The 17153-nt window shown below is 44.9% G+C and overlaps 1 protein-coding gene across 3 annotated transcripts in view; it reads right to left on the bottom strand.

Annotated features, from left to right (window-relative positions):
- The window catches only part of RAD54L2 (RAD54 like 2), a 43775-nt gene that overhangs the window by 6542 nt on the left and 20080 nt on the right, over positions 1–17153 (bottom strand). For 2 of the 3 annotated variants that reach the window (XM_062500737.1, XM_062500738.1), the window contains 14 exons: positions 12247–12420; positions 10687–10826; positions 9023–9154; positions 8045–8277; positions 7408–7590; positions 7002–7135; positions 6076–6272; positions 5230–5572; positions 3829–4006; positions 3093–3344; positions 2409–2527; positions 2000–2115; positions 915–1014; positions 382–587 (listed from right to left, as the gene is read on the bottom strand). In XM_062500737.1, coding sequence (XP_062356721.1) covers positions 382–587; positions 915–1014; positions 2000–2115; positions 2409–2527; positions 3093–3344; positions 3829–4006; positions 5230–5572; positions 6076–6272; positions 7002–7135; positions 7408–7590; positions 8045–8277; positions 9023–9154; positions 10687–10826; positions 12247–12420 — 2507 coding nt within the window. Of the gene's footprint in view, positions 1–381; positions 588–914; positions 1015–1999; positions 2116–2408; positions 2528–3092; positions 3345–3828; positions 4007–5229; positions 5573–6075; positions 6273–7001; positions 7136–7407; positions 7591–8044; positions 8278–9022; positions 9155–10686; positions 10827–12246; positions 12446–17153 lie in introns of all 3 variants that reach the window. The other variant, XM_062500739.1, reaches the window with a different exon arrangement.

Raw genomic sequence — 17153 nt, 5'->3', positions numbered from 1 at the left:
CTTACTGCAGGAAAAAATGGAGGTAGTTATTTAAGTAGCAACACCCAGTTTAAGATGAGCAATAGCCAGGCAGAGGGAAAAACAGGATGAACAACCCCCTGGGTCTCCAGGCTGTTGCAGTAGCCAGAAGAGAAGTAGGGGAAGTAAATGGCACAGCAGTGGACTGGCACCACAACTTTGCTGCTGGATGCTGGCTCTACCACCATGAATTTCTTACAGGATCCCGTGTCAATGCCAACTCAAACATAGCCCTGGGATAGTGCCTGACACTTCTTTGCCTATTTTTCAACCTTAAAATAAGAAGTTACAAAACCCACAGAAACAGGACTTCCGGGAGCTAAGAGGAGAAAGCTGAGAGTGGAACATGCTCATCGCACTTACCTGACATTCCCTGCTTGGAGATCTGACGGTCATAGATCTTCTTCTCCAGGGTGTAATCAGAAACCAGTCTGTAGATGTGGCATGGCTTCTTCTGCCCGTAGCGGTACACCCGACACACGGCCTGGGCGTCGTGGCACGGGTTCCAGGAAGCATCAAACACCACCACTCTGTTTGCTCCAATGAGGTTGACACCCAAACAACCAGCACTGGAAAATTAAGGCAAATTTCAAACTGCTGTGCCGGTGAATTATCAAAACTTCTAGGCAGGGACAACCATCATAGCCAAGAATCCATGAAGGGTATATGGAAAGTTTCCTTCAGTCAAACTTTAAATCCAAGTTTGGTTTCCGAGACTGTTAGGCTGTTGCAGAGGCCTAAGGCTGAAATCCTACATCCCAAGGGAATTCACAAGCAGATGGCATTCTCATACCACAGAGAGCATATTACAAAAGAAGTTAAGAACTGAAAACCCACATGCATCCAGAATATCAGTATGAGTCCTCCCCCATGCCCTTCTGCTCCAGCCAACTCACCGTGTGGACAAAAGGAAGAGCCAAACAGAGGTGTTGCTGGGATCATTGAACTGGTTAATCAGCCGTTCTCTTTCTGAGGCAGAGGTGCTGCCATCCAGTCCTGAGAAGGGAATTAAAGATATGTATAAAAGCTCTGTATGTTTAGGGGATTTCTATCAGAACAAACCCACTTTCTGAACACTGAGCTTTGAAACTGGTTCGAAATCAATTCAAGTAATGTACTCCAGGATCTCAACTGGACCACTCTGTACCTGTAATATGCCCAAAAAGGCAGGTGCAATGCAGCCAGCCAGGCTGGGACTTGAATAACTGAAAGATTAAGTAAACATTACTCAAGGCCAAGCATGGGAGCACTACAACACATCTAGCCCTTTAAGGCTCTGCTTTAGGCAAGGTGGATAGCAAGCAGGAACAACAGGAACAAAGGCCTCATGTATGCAGGAAGCTCCAGGAATCAAGAGAAAGCAAAATTGTAAAGCCTTTGGCAAACCCCCAGAAACTAGACCTGAGCACAGAGAGTGCTGGTGTAAAGGAGTGCAGGGGGTGTCATGTCTCTGTTCCTGGGCAGCAGCTTGCTTCTGGCAGCTCTGCAAAAATCAGGAACACCATGTCCATCACTCTTCTCAGTCCTGGCCTGCAAAGTAGCCACACAAAGCAACAACCCATACCAGAGAAAGTTTTAAGGCTGGGGAAGAAGGGAGAGAATTCATAGCCGTGAGCAAGCGTTCCACAGTGATTCTGGTTTTGGAAGCAAGATCTAGCAAACAGCCAACAGGAAGCAAAAAGTATCTTTTGCAACTTTAAAAAAGCAGTAGTGTCTAAGTGAGATGTCAAAGATGTCTAACATCTTCTAAGTAAGATGTCAAAAGAGAATTTGGAAATTTTTGTTTAGTTGCTATCCAACTGACACTAAAAAACAGTTCCAAAAGAACTAAAGTAAGAACAGTCTGAAAGAGGTTCATCAGAAGAATGCTTCAGCAGAATATTTTCACACCCAAAGACAACTAAAAGAAGATGGTGGGCAACTTTCAGGAATTAGTCCTTCACACAATCAAACAGTGTCACAACAAAATGGATGCACTCACTGTAGTAGTTGATGTTTCGGACCCAGTTATGAACTCCTCCGTCTGAGCCTGGAGGACTCGGCATTGGCCTCTTTGCCAAAAACTCTTCAATGACAGATAAGGTGGACAAGCTCTGGCTGCAAAACCAAGATCTCTGTTCAGGAAAAAGCCCCTGAGCAGCAGAAGTGGAGCATCAGAACCTTTCTCCAGCCATGACAGCACTGATGGTTGCCAAACCCTCTTTGTGCAGCACACTCCTCACTAGTAAATGTGACAGTGGCAGAAGTATAAAATCCACAGATGAAAATCCACATCAATACAACAAAGGAGAAAAGGAGAACCATCACACCATTCATCCTCTGTAAAAACCTCCCAGTACCAGGGGAGATCCCATTACTCCAGTATTTAATGAGTATAGGATCATGCTTACCTGAAGACCAAGATCTTGTCTCCAAGCTTCACACTTTCTTCAATTAGGTGGAACAGTAACACCATCTTGGGCGAGTTCTCCAGGACTCCCGTCTGGTAATCACACAAGATGTCTTTGGCCTACCAAGAAACATCAGACTATTACAGGTGGAGTTGCTCATTCCTGTTTAGTTCAACAACCCTGTCTCAAGGTGAGAGAGATAAATCAAAGCAACAAGGTTATTTACATCCAATTGTTTGAAGTGACAATGTTACCCCCAACCACTGATGCTATTACAGCTCCCATTACAGAAGCTCCAAATGACAAACTTCTTGGATGAATGAGTGTCCTCTCAACCTCTCATGACTCTTTCATCTCAAGAGCTTTCCTCCATCATCCTAGATTTACCATCATCTTACTTAGATAAAACTTCACCCTAACACCTTTATTTAGAATAACAAAGTCCATGACCTTTTTGGTCAGTTGAGAACAACCACTTAAGAGTGCTACCTGCACTTCTACCTCATGAGAATCACAAACCTCTCCTAGCACCTCTCAGATCTGCTGATCAAGATGCTCTGTGGTAAAGAGAACTTAGGAGAAACCCACAACTGAAACAGAAGAATCTCCCCTCTACTCTGCTTCAGAAAACTGTCCAGTCCTTCAAACTTTCTAAATGAAGAGCTTTCCAGCAGTGACACTCACCCACTCATAAGTTACGACCTGATTTGCTCTCTCCTGAAAAGGGTTGAAGCCAACACTCTGGAGGAACTTGCTATTAGTAGCTTCTCCAACTGGTGCTGCCAAAGCATTACTCTCTGTTTTAACTTTAATTCCCTGAGGCTGGCAGCGGGAATTAGTGCTTGCTGTGCCAAGGTCATCCACATCCAAATCCTGCTCATTTGTCAGATTCTCCTTTTGCAGAGCTTCATACAACACATCTGGATGGTTCCAGATCTGAAGGGATAAAGAAAGGAAGTGGTTAGACCTCCACTGGTCTGCTGCTTGCCAATGACTGTGACTTGACAGCCCCCACAGCTATTCAAAGGAAAGAACTAATACTTCTTCTGGGTTCTCATATCTTTAAATATGTCCAGTTCTTTCCTTGAGAAAAACCAGGAGGTCATCATGCACCCCACATAGCACAAAGGCACAGGAACCTGCCTGTTTGCACTAAGCAGGTAAAGTTATGAAGTTTAACATATCAGCCCAGATTGTTTCAGCTGATGCCAGCAGGTTTCTTGCACAGTTTGAAAGAGACATTTAGCATCTCTGCACCCCAGTTCTGGAAGCAAAGACAACAATACTGTTGAACCACTGCAGAGCACTCTGGTGAGAGATCATGTCCCTGGCCAACCACACTTTCACCTCCTCTTTAAACTTATATTCCCCTTTCCTCAACATATTAGAATCTTCCTTTGCATCTTCTGCCAAAACCTACCTTACAGCAGACACAGAAAGCTTTGAGTGGGTTCAGCCCCAGCCAGCCACTGTTGCCTGCATCACGGAACCGGTTCATGAACTCCGTGTAAAGGGCCCGCTGGATCTTGGACAGACGTACCAGAATGACATGTTCTTCCTTAGATGGGAGCTGGACCTTCAGCACGTTGTGGCCTCGCCTGTGGAGGAAATAAAAAGAGTCAGATAAAAACAGGGAAGATAATTTCCCAATATGAGCTCCCTGTGGCTGCCTGTAGGGTAAGATTTTGACTTCTTGCCCACCCAGCTGCAGGGAGAAGGATCTCTAAATTACATGTTTCTCTAATGCATGACACTTCTGAGATACTCTCCCTGCAGCCAAATACCAATTGTAAACACAGTTACAAAGATCTCAAACATTACAATCTTCTAGCACAGGTCACAGAGTTAAGAGGGTGATGAAAGTATTTTTTTCCACGGTAGCTGAAAAACAGAAATAAGATGCAAAGTCTATTTTCAGCTCTGCCAACGATTAAGACTCTCCCGACCAGCATCTTAGAATCCCCATCTGAGAAAAAAATGCTAATTTGTTTCCAGAGTGGTAGAGTCACTGTCACTTTTCTTAACACTTTCATGAAACACTTCCAGATTCTTGGATAAGGATGTCAAAAAGCACACATCCAAATTGGCCTTTAAGCCATCAAAATAAACATGAGGTCACTCTAGGGCAGTTAGAGGTGCAGTTCTCTATTATCAGAGAACTTTGGTACCAAATCAAAACAACTTTACAGTGTGGCCAGCAGGGCCAGGGCAGTGAACCTTCCCCCATACTCAGCATTGGTGAGGTCCCACCATGGCTACAAGACCATGAGATGCTGGAGCGTGTCCAGATTCAGGCGATAGAGATGGAAAGGGTCTGGAGCACAAGCCTAATGAGGAACAGCAGAGGGGGCTCAGCCTGGAGAAAAGGAGGCTTTCGGGGGATCTCTCTCACCCCACAACTACCTAAAAGTAGGTTATATCCAGGTAGGGAACAGTCTCCTCTCCCAGGTAATAGTGATGGGACAAGAGAAAATGACCTCATATTGTGCTGGGAAGGTTCAGATTGGATATTAGAAAAAATTTCTTCATGGAAAGGATGGTCAGACATTGGAACAGGCTGTTCAGGGAAGTGGTGAAATGACCAGTCCTGGAGGGATTTCAAAGACTCATAGGTGTGGCTCCTGGGGCAAGCTTTAGTGGTGGCTGTGCTGGGTAAATGGTTGGACTCGCAGGATCTTACAGGTCTTTTCCAACCTAAACGATTGCATGATTCTATAAGGCAGCAAGATTTAGTTGAACTGCATAAACCCAGCAAACAAGTCAGGTAACTTGTGACGAAAGAGCTGTTTGCAGGGACCACCTGAGAACCCCCCGGACTCACCGCTGCACGAAGCCCTCCAGCAGGCTGTGCAGGACGTGGCTGCGGTAGCGCATCAGCCGCACGTCCTGGGGGGTGCTGTCAATGCACTGCCCGTTCAGGATGGGCCGCTCAAACATGTTGCTGAATTCCTGACGTGAGCCCAGGAAGTCAGGCCGGACAAAGTCCACCATGCACCAGTACTCAATGAGGTTGTTCTGCAGTGGGTACCCAGTCAGCACCACCCGCCGGCGCGAGCGGATGTTCTTCAGGGCCTGGGAAGTGCTGGCGTGGCAGTTCTTTATCCGGTGTCCCTCGTCACAAATAACCACATCTGGGCCGGGGCGAGACAAAGCCTTCTCAATCCCTGAGGACAAGGGACATTAAGTGTTAGTTAGAGATGAATAAGACAAGGTTCTGGTTTTATAAGGTCACCAGCTTCACAAAAGAGAGAAAAGACAAAAAAGCAGCATCCTTGGGTGCAGAGAGCAAGGCGGATACAGGAGATAACATAGACACTAGTTCTGATTTAGCAAAATGTGGTAAAGAGCTGCCCTTTGATTTCTGTTCAGTGACCTGCATTGCATCAAGTTGGGTGGCTTGCATCAAATCAGACTGACAAATCTCACACTGACAAATCCCAGAGTTCAGTGTACTAAAATCTACACTTACTTGCAACTCTTAGAAGAAATTAAAGACTCAGACAAAGCTCAACAACCTTCTGACTCCAAAGGCAAAACCCCACCGCACAAAGTTCTATCACGTCAGTAAAACTAAAAGCAAATTATAGGTTGTTTCCCTGTGCTGCCACAGCTGACAGCCAGCTGGACAGCAGGGTCACACTCTCCCTCTTGAGGGCTGACTTCCCACCTTTCAGAAGTTCCTGCTGCCGGTCTTCCTCATCCAAGTCAATAATGACAGGGCCAGTTTGTTTCTTTGTTCTCTTCTTCCTGCCAGTGGCAAAGGACTTCTTCAGTGAGAGAAGACGGTACATCTCATATCCCATCAGCAGCACACCACCTTCTGTCACCCAGTCATTCACCACCTTTGCACGTGCAGCTGTTGTCCTGCAAAACAACCAAATAAATCCTAGGCTTTACTCCAATTTCAGGTTGAATCACTGGATTGGAGTCTGCTGAGAAAAAATACCCATTCAATTAGTTAAAGCACTTTTCTCACATCAAACCAGATGGATGTTTACAATGGAATTTCTTTAGGAAACAAACAGATACGGGGGTGGGGGGGGGAAGGAGGAGAAAGCCTTTACATAAAAGGCCATGGATAGCAGGATTGAGAATGACAAATCCTTACAGGAACTAAGGTGTAGAAGTTTGTCATGCACAGAAGCGCATCAAACTCAAGAGTTCCCTTTTCATAGAGCTGTTGAGTTTGCCTCTGCAAAAATCATTTTCAGAACAAGCTGCCAATGCACATGGTTGTAATCTTTGAGTTGTTTATCCTCTGTTGTCTCCTTCAATGCTGCTGTCACCCAGGCTTCCTTCCCTTCCAGCCTGCTCAGAATTGGTTCAGATCAAAACACTGTCTTTGCTCAGTCCACCACAGTACATCAGATCCTGGCCAACATGGATAAATACATGGCTGGAGCAGCATCAGCAGATTCAAATATATCCTACCCAGAAGGTGAAAACATCAACAGGTGTTGTGTATAGACACAGCCAATGAACTGAGAATTCCCCAGAACCACTGCACTGCCCTGATCCATGCAAGGAAAATGACTCAGAAAGAAGCAGAGGTCCCTGAGCCAAGAGCTCAGAAAAGCTTTTACTGACACCTACTTGTGTTCATCATTCAGGATGTGGACTTTGAAGGTGCGGGGCTGGACCTCTTTGGAGTTGTAATCAGCAGGAAGGTTTTCAGCTGCTGGGAGCCACATGTTGAACTCTGCTAGCCAGTTTTGGAGCGTATTCACCTGAAAAAGCCATGGAAGGATTAAAAACCCAGTTGAGCCACTTGGGATTTTTAAGAGCAAAAACAAGATTAGGGAATGACACTGAGTGTGCCTAGATGGAAGCAGCAGCTCATAGCATGCAAATTCAGGAACACAGGGAATGATAGAGGGGGAAGAGCAGCAAGGATGTGATAGACCTTAATGAGTGATGGGACACTAATCAACCTTCTCTGTGCAAAAAAAAGAAGTAGTGTAAGGAAGCCCCTCAGCCAGCCCTTCATGTGGCTACTTACAGGTACAATGGCAAGAACAGTCTTTGCCTCTGTGTGCCGAAAAAGTACATCCAAGAAAGAGATGACCTGTATGGTCTTGCCCAGGCCCATGCTATGTGCTAAAATACACCCAAACCCACTGCTGGTTTTAAATCTCTCCAAGGACTCGATCAAGTTGTCATAAAGGAATCGGATCCCACCAATCTAGGCAGAAAAGTAGAAAAAGTGTTAGAATGGTGGCAGACAAAAAAGCCCGGGATGGATATGTATTTACAGAGTGGCAAGTACATGAGGACCATGAAAATGTAAAGGGGATGTTTCAAATTCACTAAAGTACTCTAATCTAGGGAAGGCTCAGAAACTCAGTATTTTTAGATGCTCACAGAATTTCTTGAGAATATATCAATAAATCAAAATTAATTGGTAGCCAGAGGATCTGAATTGGGGTTGATTTGTTTGTTTATAATTACAGTTCTATTTTTAAAAGTTCAATAATGACAATAGCCTTGGCCTTCCTCTAGTAAGTTTTATCATTTGACTGTCCACAACAGTCACCACCACAACCAGACTGGTCACAGGGCTCACCAAAGAAATTCTTCTGATATTCCCAGGCAGGCTTGCCCAAATTCATTGCATTTTCAAGGTTAATAAAGCCTACCTGATGAGGTTTTACTGCATGTGCCAGCTGGGGAGCTAGGAAAATGTCCTCCTCATTTGGTGGATGATTGATGTTGACGATGACTTGCCCCAGAGCATCTGACTGATTTAAGGCATCATTCACATGAGAGCCACTGCTCTCTTCACTGCCATCCTCCTCCCCCTCATTGCCAGAGTCACTGCTGTCCACAATTTGGAGGGCATCATCCTCTCCTGAGCTCAGCTCAATCACTTCTGTAAAGTAACCAAAACAGGAGAGAATAAGGATGAAGTTAACTTGATGTCAGGGTTTATCATGAATGGAAAAGAACTATCAGGAAACAAGGTTTTACAATTCCCCAGCTTTTACAATTCCACCATGGCCTAATGATGCATCCTGAACAAGCAGGCATAATCAAGGCACACACCAGGCCCCTCAGACAAGCATATGAAAGCATCAGCTTCCCTGGCTTCCAAATGTTTCAGGGAACATTAACTTGGGCTGATCCAAAGAGAATGAGACAGTTTCTAGGCGTGTTTTACATTTTCTTCCATAAGTTTTCTTAATTCCCAAGCCCAGACACAAATTTTATCTACTGATGTAATGCCTAAGGATCACCAAGGAGTCTGGTTGAATCCATTTGGGATAAGGGACACAAAAACCACTCCCAGCTGCAGATCTGAATACTTAAGATTCTCCTTTTACATGTAGCAAATGGTGCCACATCTCCTGTAAGCATTCTTCAGCAATGCACTGAGCAAAGCTAAGTGCATTTATAAAGCTGAAACAAACCCAAGTTCACAAGAGGGCCTGACAGGCCATTTTATAAATGTCATTTTAGGACTCACAAGCCACAACTGCCCAAATAATTGGAAACCAATAGGCCTACAAAAATCTGAAGTGATTCACCACTGGAGCATCTGACCAGATGAAAACAGACTTGTGGCTGAATAAACAGCATATTGTGAGAAGAGCAGGCTGAAGCAATTGGTCACTTACCATCTTTAATGCTATTTTTTCCTTTAGTATCATCTTCACTGCCACTGCTGGTACTGTCGAGGCAGATCACTTCCTCAGCCAGGACCTGAGGGGGGAGCTGGGTTGCCTCTGCTGTTCTGAAAACTATGTCCTCTACAAATATCAATTACAAACAGTAAGTAACTCATAATAATGGGAAGGAGACAAAACTGTTCAGAAACCAGACAGTATTTCCTTCCACTTTAGCTCCAATAACTTAGTCCTGGAATTTTCCATAACAGACTCTCACTGTCTACAATCCTGCTATGACTCAGCTTCCTGGGTCACACTCTCCTCCATTCTCAATATGCTGAAACAATAACCCATTTGCTGATGGCACCCTCTGTTTCATGCCCTGACTGGGGCACACTGACCATGCAACATGCTAAAGCCCTTTGTTTCTCTTTTTTTTGGTGTCTGTAAAAGCTGTGTTTCATCCAGCAGAGAAAGTACCAACTGCTGAAGGGATGGTAGCTGCTCTTTGTTAGTAGGGACACTGTAATAATTATATCCCACATATCATAAACAACTTTTGCTGATGAAGAGCATTTGTTTGTATGTTTTTATTGCTGCCATGTGAAGAAGTGGGGCCAAACAGCACCACTGCAGTGACCCAGCAGGCAACGACATTCTTATGGGACTGAACCTACTCTGCATAAGTTAAAGTGTTTTAAACAGCCCTTATTCTTTCTCCCACATGTAAAAGTGTTTTTAACACTTGCACATAAGAGAGAATATATATTTCCTCAAGAGGCAAGGCCAACTCAAGAATTCCTTGCCCAACATCCAGCTGCACCTCTCTGCCCTTTATCTTTTGAAGCTGCGCTATAATCTAAATCACCAAAATGATCCAGACTGGGAAACAATGTGAGGTGACATATTCACCCAAAGATATGATGCTTAACCATTTATACTGCCTGCAACTCACTGCTTGCAGAAACATGCAAGGAAGGCCAAGGTTACATCACCAACATATGTGCACCCAGTCTATTGTTCCACTATCCCCAGTACCAGACACATGTGTTACCAGACCATTCCCAGGACAAACAGGATCTGGCATTTCTGCCAAACCTGTTGATTTAAGCTCCCATACCAGCTGGAAGGACAAGAGAGCCATGTTTCAGCATCCCCCTACACACACTTAATATGTGTCAAAATATCTTCAACAAACATTACCTGGCACCTTTCTCCAAGCAGCCACTGTATCTTGATACAAAACAAGCTCAGAAGTGCAACTACAAGTGGCGTGGAACTGCTATTCCAACAGTTTACACTTGAAAGCTCAAGTAGAGCATAGAATCACAGAATGTTTGGGGTTGGAAGGACCCTTCAAAGGTCATCTAGTCCAACCCCTCTACACTGAGCAGGGACGTCTTCAGCTACATCTGGTTCCTCAAAGCCCAGTCCATCCTGATCCTAAATGTTTCCAGGACTTGGGGCATTTATTACATCTCTGCACAGCCTGTGCCAGTAAAGCATTGTACTGGCATTGTAAAGCATTTCTTCCTCGTATTTAGCCTGAATCTACCTTCCTTTAGGTCAAAACCATTACCCCTTGTCCTATCATGGACAAGCATGGCACTACCTTCTTCACTCAGCGTTTATCTTTAAACCTCTTGCTTTGGCTGGCATCTCCCAGTGCTTACCAGGTAGAAACTCCAGGGGTACTGTTGGTATAGAGGCTGGATAATCCTTCCGCTGCTGCTCAAGCCGTTTTCTTCTCTCCAATTCTTCCTGCTGGGCTGCCTTTGTCACGGCTTCCAGTTGGTCCTCACGCAACAGCTTTCTGAACACAGGAACAAACATGATTTGGTTACACTCAATTTCTTCCAAAAACCTGAATGGCTGCACAGCTGCTGCAAAGATGACTGACAAGCTCCAGGTATTCTGTCAGCCACATGGAGTAGGAACATCATCCCCCAAAAGATACGGGCAAATTCTACAGCTATTTCAACACTGTGCTTCCCAGCTTCAGGTAACACTACTGCCACTTGAGGAAAAGACAAAAGTTTGACAGAAGCAAAGTAATGAAAGGAGGAAAAATGTAAGTGGGTAAGCACATACTTAAACTAGGTTACCAAAGACTAGTTCTTCTGCTTGAAAGGGTTTTTTATGGATATGCAGTTTATTAACACAAAATGCACTAAGACATGCAAAGAAGATATATGGGAAGAAAATGCATCAATTCCCCCACAAAAAGTCATCATCCTGATTCTCTTCTGACAGCATTTTCAGGAGCTAGGATCTCTAATGGTTTTAACAATTGTTTCAAGGCATTCTCTCAAAGCGCCTTCCCTTTACAGGTAATTTTATTTACTTCCAGAAACTGCTTTTCCGCTGCTTCAGTGTCACATGTCCAGTCCTGGAAATGAAGGTGCTTTTGCCAGAGGAGAGGTGCAGTATAAGCAGTGGTAAAATCCAGCTCCCTCAAACTAGCCTTTAAAATCACCCAACCCCACACTTCAGGGACATCTCCTTCATCCTAATGAAGTCTCATTTTCCAAGGCCTATCCAATGCTTATTCTTTCAGCTTTAAGAAAATCAATCTGCACAAGCTTACATAGGCATCAAGGACGAGCAGCACAGGACATGATAGCCACTTGCTGCCACAGGAGTTCCTGCTCTATTAGTTCTTCTCTGAGTTTATAAAATTCTCCTGAGCAAAATTTCCTAGTGATTTACCACCTCACAGCATGTCCCAGAATATGGGGTGAATTACAAAATCAAACAATTACTGCTTTATAAAATCCAGGTGAAACTGACTTTTCAGTTGCTAGTCATAGAATCAGAATTCCTGTTAAAAACTACCAGGATAGTATGGGAAAGGACTGTATTTTAGGCTGTTTGCAACAGGATTCACCTCAGCAAATATCTGAAACTGGTATTTACTTAATACCAGTTATTAAAACATGTGGTACTGTTTTTCAGTTACATCTCTCAAAAGACAGCAGCAATTACACAATTTTTGCAATATATTCCATAACCAAATATTCACTCTTCTGAAATACCAAACAAGTCAGCACCCACATGCAGCACTCCAGTCTGAGATCACTCTACTCCCACTGGTGAAATCCTAAGGTTTTGGAAAAGAAAAACCATCTGGTTTGCCAGCAGTGGCACAACATAGCTCAGAAGCGAAGTGCAGGGATTCTGTTTTCACCACCATATGTGACCCGAGCTCTTTCTGTCCTGCTGCTGCTGCTTACCTTATGTTTCTCCGCATGTGAGACGGTTTCTGAGCCCTCTTCTTTTTGGTGTCCTCAGAGGCCAGGCTCTTGTGCTGGTTCTGCAAGAGTTGCTCTGCCCGCTCGCTCTGAGATGAGGTAGTTGAAGTCGAGCGCTGCCATTCTCCATCCTCCGCACGCTCCGCGTGGTCACCGCTGAACACGGCATCCTGGGGTTGGTCTGCAAGGGCACCAACATGACATGGGAACAGCTGGGCCAGGCTGGCAGCTGCCTGTTCCACAAGCATTCAGCAGGGCTTGAGCCCAACAGGAACTGGTAAGCCCTACTCTCATTGGCAAGCGTGTCACTCTGAGGGTCAAAACTGGGGTCCTTTCTGACAGTCAAAGGGAGTTAAAAAGCTTTACAGTGAAGGATCTGTCCCTAGCGAAAGCCAAGACTAACACCCCTCAACACAGCCCAAAAATGTCCTGACAAGAAAGCAAGGCAAAATTATTTAGGTCCATGTGGAGCACTTGCTACCCCAAGACTGTTTTTCTATGAGGGCCTGATAAGCTCTGATTAAAACAAGGAACTTGAACCTCTTTTCCTGTGTTTCACATCGTTCAAGTAGGGCAGAAATTTCCATCTATATGACACCTGCGTAATCATCTCCCAAGTCAACAGAGTACAGTATGGAAAAGGTTATCTGGTTCAAACACTGGGTCATGGCTCAGCAGGAAGCTCAGTGGTTTCAGCACCAGGCTTCAGTCTCATGGTTTAAATGGTAATTTCCAACAAGCCTTTTGTCAAACAAAATGTAAGTGGCAATACTCTTCCTACATTATAAATCACATGCATTCATTTTTCTCTTCATTCTCCTATTTTCAGACTTCCCTTTGTGCCTGATTCCACTCTTAAAGCACAATGTGAAATGACACCTTGTTCTATGTGACACTTGGCTCTTCAACAGGCTGCCAGTGACCAAGCTAATGTTTCCAGAGCAAAGAAAGGAAACATTTCTGTTCAAAAGCTTCCCTTGAAGCAAACTGTTTCTGACAAGTGTTGTAATAGCTTCTTTGAAGCACTTTGTCCCCTTGTGTCAGGCAAAGAGATACCCTGAACTTCATCTTGTAATCAGCTTTCTTGCTTACATTGTGTATCTAAGATGATGACTGAACTGAAATGACACACAGACAGAACTTTGAAGGAAAGAAGACATCAGTGCAGAGGAATGTGGCAGATGAAGTAATACAGAAACAACAAGCATCACATTGTGACTCTGAAGGATCTGGAGACACAGAGCATTCCTTCTCAAAATGCGGGGAGCTTAAATGAAAGATGCTTCAGTACAGCACATTGCACCTACAGCTGTCATGTTGATATGCCCATTAAATTAACCTCATCTCCAGTATCACATCTTAAAATTGAGATGACAACAAGTAGATTCACACCTTGTTCAAAAGCACCAACTTTGCAAACTTCCTCTCCAGACATCCCACCAGACCCACCCCAGCAAGTCTACGTCAGAACAAATTTAGGACTTCAGAGCTCAGCCCACCATGGACCAGTACCAGCAGAGCAGCTCAAACATTTCTGTGAATATATATCTCTGCAAGCCCTGCCCATAGTGGAAAACCAGGTATCCACAACTTACGGGATGGAACAGATCTCATGACAAAGGCAAGGAGAGTTATGCATGTGAAGATAAAGGCAAAGGGGTTCACTGCTACAAGGACAGCAGTTCTACCACAGCCAAGGTCTTGGAGCCCTGTCCTCCCACCATGCCTCTTTAGACTTACACAAGCTCACATATCAAGCATCAGTTCCCTTGCAGACAGAGAACTACTGGGAATAAACCCAGTTTCTCAGGCTTCCCAGGCAACAATTCTGCTATTTGAGCTACAGACACATTTTAGCCACATTACCTGCAATTCTTCAGCACTGTTTCCTTCCCCCCACCCCTCTTGACTCCTGGTTATATAACTAGATCAAAAGATTGGATGAAATAGGGCAAAGGGAAGCAGGGAGGCTGCACACGTGATCACACGCTCCGGGATGAGTCATTAAACTGGAGACAAACAGTGCCATGGTTACACTGCTGCCATCTCACCCTGGGCCCGGAGGACCTTGACAAGGCACCAGAGAGCACAAAACCATGCTTGTTTGGAAGAGGAAGCACTTCCCTTCCCACACTCCAGCAATTGCCCACATCACCTCCTTCAGCAGCCACCCTGCCACCTGCACTGTGCAAGGCAAGGGTGTCTTCAGGAGAATGATGATAACAGCAAAACCTAAAGGCTCAGGAGCCCAAATTATTGTCTCTTCTATGTTTTCAGATGTGTTGGCCAATCCCTGTGTAGACTCATTCCATTTCTGCATTTTACCTTTTCTTTCCTCTTATTGATATGTAATATGAGCTCTGGTGAAACCTACACACAGCTGGATCAGATAGTTTTTTAAATACAATTCTCATCTGACCAGGAGCCTGAAGCCCAAAATTTGATGATAAATTTGGTCTCACACTGACTACAAGCCTTTTTCCACCACAGCCATGTCTCTCAGGCTGGTGTTTGTCCTGTCAATACAAATTCTGAGGTGAGGAACACAATCTGTGCCTCAGCCCACATCCCTGACACATATGCATCAAGAGAGTTCTTCCACACTAGCGACAGCTCCAAACATCTCACTGATTCAGCTGCAGTGGGATTCAGGGCACAGCCAGCTTCCCAAAGGCTGCTCCTATCCTTGCCACCACCAGGAATAAAGCTCTTCACAAAGTTTAACTAACACAATGTTAAAATCAGAAGTCGAACATTGCAACAGCTCCCACCACACCTGTGGCATGAGCTGGCAGTTACAAGCAGAAATTGTTTTGCTGCTGCTTTGTATTAAACAGGTGATTATGTGCACAGCCTAAACCTAACCCAGAAGAAAAGCATGGCTCCCTGCTGCAGTCATGTGGCTGCTCTCCAATATGGTGATCTCCAAGCTGTGTAAATGGGAACCACACTGGGACAGAAACACATTAAGGAACAATAACTACACACACGAACACCTATTTTGTATAAGAACAGGTCTGATCTTTGGGTAGGAGGGAGTGTGGGAAGACACTCGTTAAACAAGTCCCATCAGGTAATCAATGGAATAATCCTGCCCCAATTTTGCCAAACCTACATCTACAACAGAAACACAATTACTGTTTTGTAACAGGAGTTCAACACACTGTTCTGACATAGTTATACAAGTAGGTTTTTACACAACACAAAAATATCATTAGCCACGTCTGCATGTTGACAACTCTGATCATGCTGCAGCTGCTCTGCACTCTAGGAAGACCTGGGTATATATCCACATTGCCTGCTTGAGAATAGCACTGCCACCAGCCTGGGGGTTGGCAACCCAGCACAGCCCTGCACAGCAAGATGAGCCACATCAGAAAAAGCAGGCCCAGGTTTGCCCAGCAGACAGCCATGGGCCAGGTGTGATTGTTGGCAAGGTGTATGGATACACACTGTGGGCACCAAGAACCACCTGGTTCACACCAGCTTTGCACTGTCCTCACCACATCTACAAAGAGGATCTCCCAGGGGAAGTAGTGGTAGAATGCAGCTGCTCCTTCACGTGGGTTATAGCTCCCTGAGAAATCCCCAAACAGTTCCCAGTGGTTATGGATACCTGCACACACCCAGCCACTCTGTCTTGCAAGGTACCCTGAATGCCAAGAGGGGAAGGAGTATCCTATCTCAAGCACTTTAGAGGTATAAAATGTGCCTGCACTCTCAAAACCCCACAGACTTGGTTACAGCATGGCTCACGTTTGTCCTGCAGGCCAGAGGGTGCCAGTTTTCTTTGCTCAATAAGCAGCAGCAAACACCACCCACAGATGTACATACAAATAGAGGGAGGTGTTTGGTTTCTTGACCAACACTTGCATGTCACAGTATTACAGTTTAGAAGTCTCTGTAAGAGTCGTGACTGCTGTGTGTAATGCTGCTTCAGATGCTCCCTACGTGGTGTGACTGCCAGAGCTGTCCCTAAACACTGCACACAGATGTGACTCACGATGTGTAACACAGCAAAAGATTTGTCCCAAAGTCAGGCACCTCCTGTTGCAGCCAAGCTCACCTCATCACCTCCTTCTCAAACTTCTGTTACAACAGCACAGGATTCAGCCTGGAGAATATTCAGCAGTGAATTGCTCTCTACACAGCCTGCTCTGCAAAATGGCTCAGGTTGCTGCAAAGTGTCATGAAGCAGCAGGTTGTTTTGAGGTATGACATTTGTGTAACTAACACTGTCTTTTGTCACCAAGGTAAGTGAAAAACAGTGTTATAGCCAATCTGTGCTCCAAGGCAGACCTCAGTAAGTCCAAGTGTCTGTGCATCCACAGTTTGGCTCTAGCAACAGCCAACACTCATAGGAGCAGAGAAATTCCCATTCAGAAGATCTGAGGGTCTCCTACCTGAGGCTGCTGCATAAGAAGATCCAAGAGATCCCTCAGTGAACAAACTACTGTGTAAGTTGGTGACTTCCTTGCCTGCTCAGTTACTAGCCACTGGAGACCAGTTTCATTGTGAAGGTAACTCCAGTGACTCCAGGAAAGACATAGCACTGAAAACCAGACACGTGTTTATTTACAAAATCATTTCCCTATGGAAACTCAGGATACGAAACAGGACAATTTTGCTGAGTCTTTGGGCATTATTTCCTGTCCTCAGGACAGGGATGCACATGCATGGTGAGGAAGGCAGCTGCATGCAGAACAGCGAGCAGTTAATTCTTACTTTGGGAGCTTTTTTTAGTCCTGCACAAATAACAAAGAGCAGTTAAATATTATTGCAGGCCTTCTGGGAACTTCTATGCAGTTTGTAGGCAAAAGCCTGTCAGAGACTAGCTAATACTAGCTAGTGCTACTACAGCCGGCACTGAGCTGTCAAAGCAGGAATGG

This window comes from Cinclus cinclus, chromosome 12 (assembly GCF_963662255.1).
Source record: "Cinclus cinclus chromosome 12, bCinCin1.1, whole genome shotgun sequence".
Lineage (NCBI taxonomy): Eukaryota > Metazoa > Chordata > Aves > Passeriformes > Cinclidae > Cinclus > Cinclus cinclus.
The sequence above is the reverse complement of the archived record's forward strand: the minus strand, read 5'-3'. Positions and strand labels throughout refer to the sequence as shown.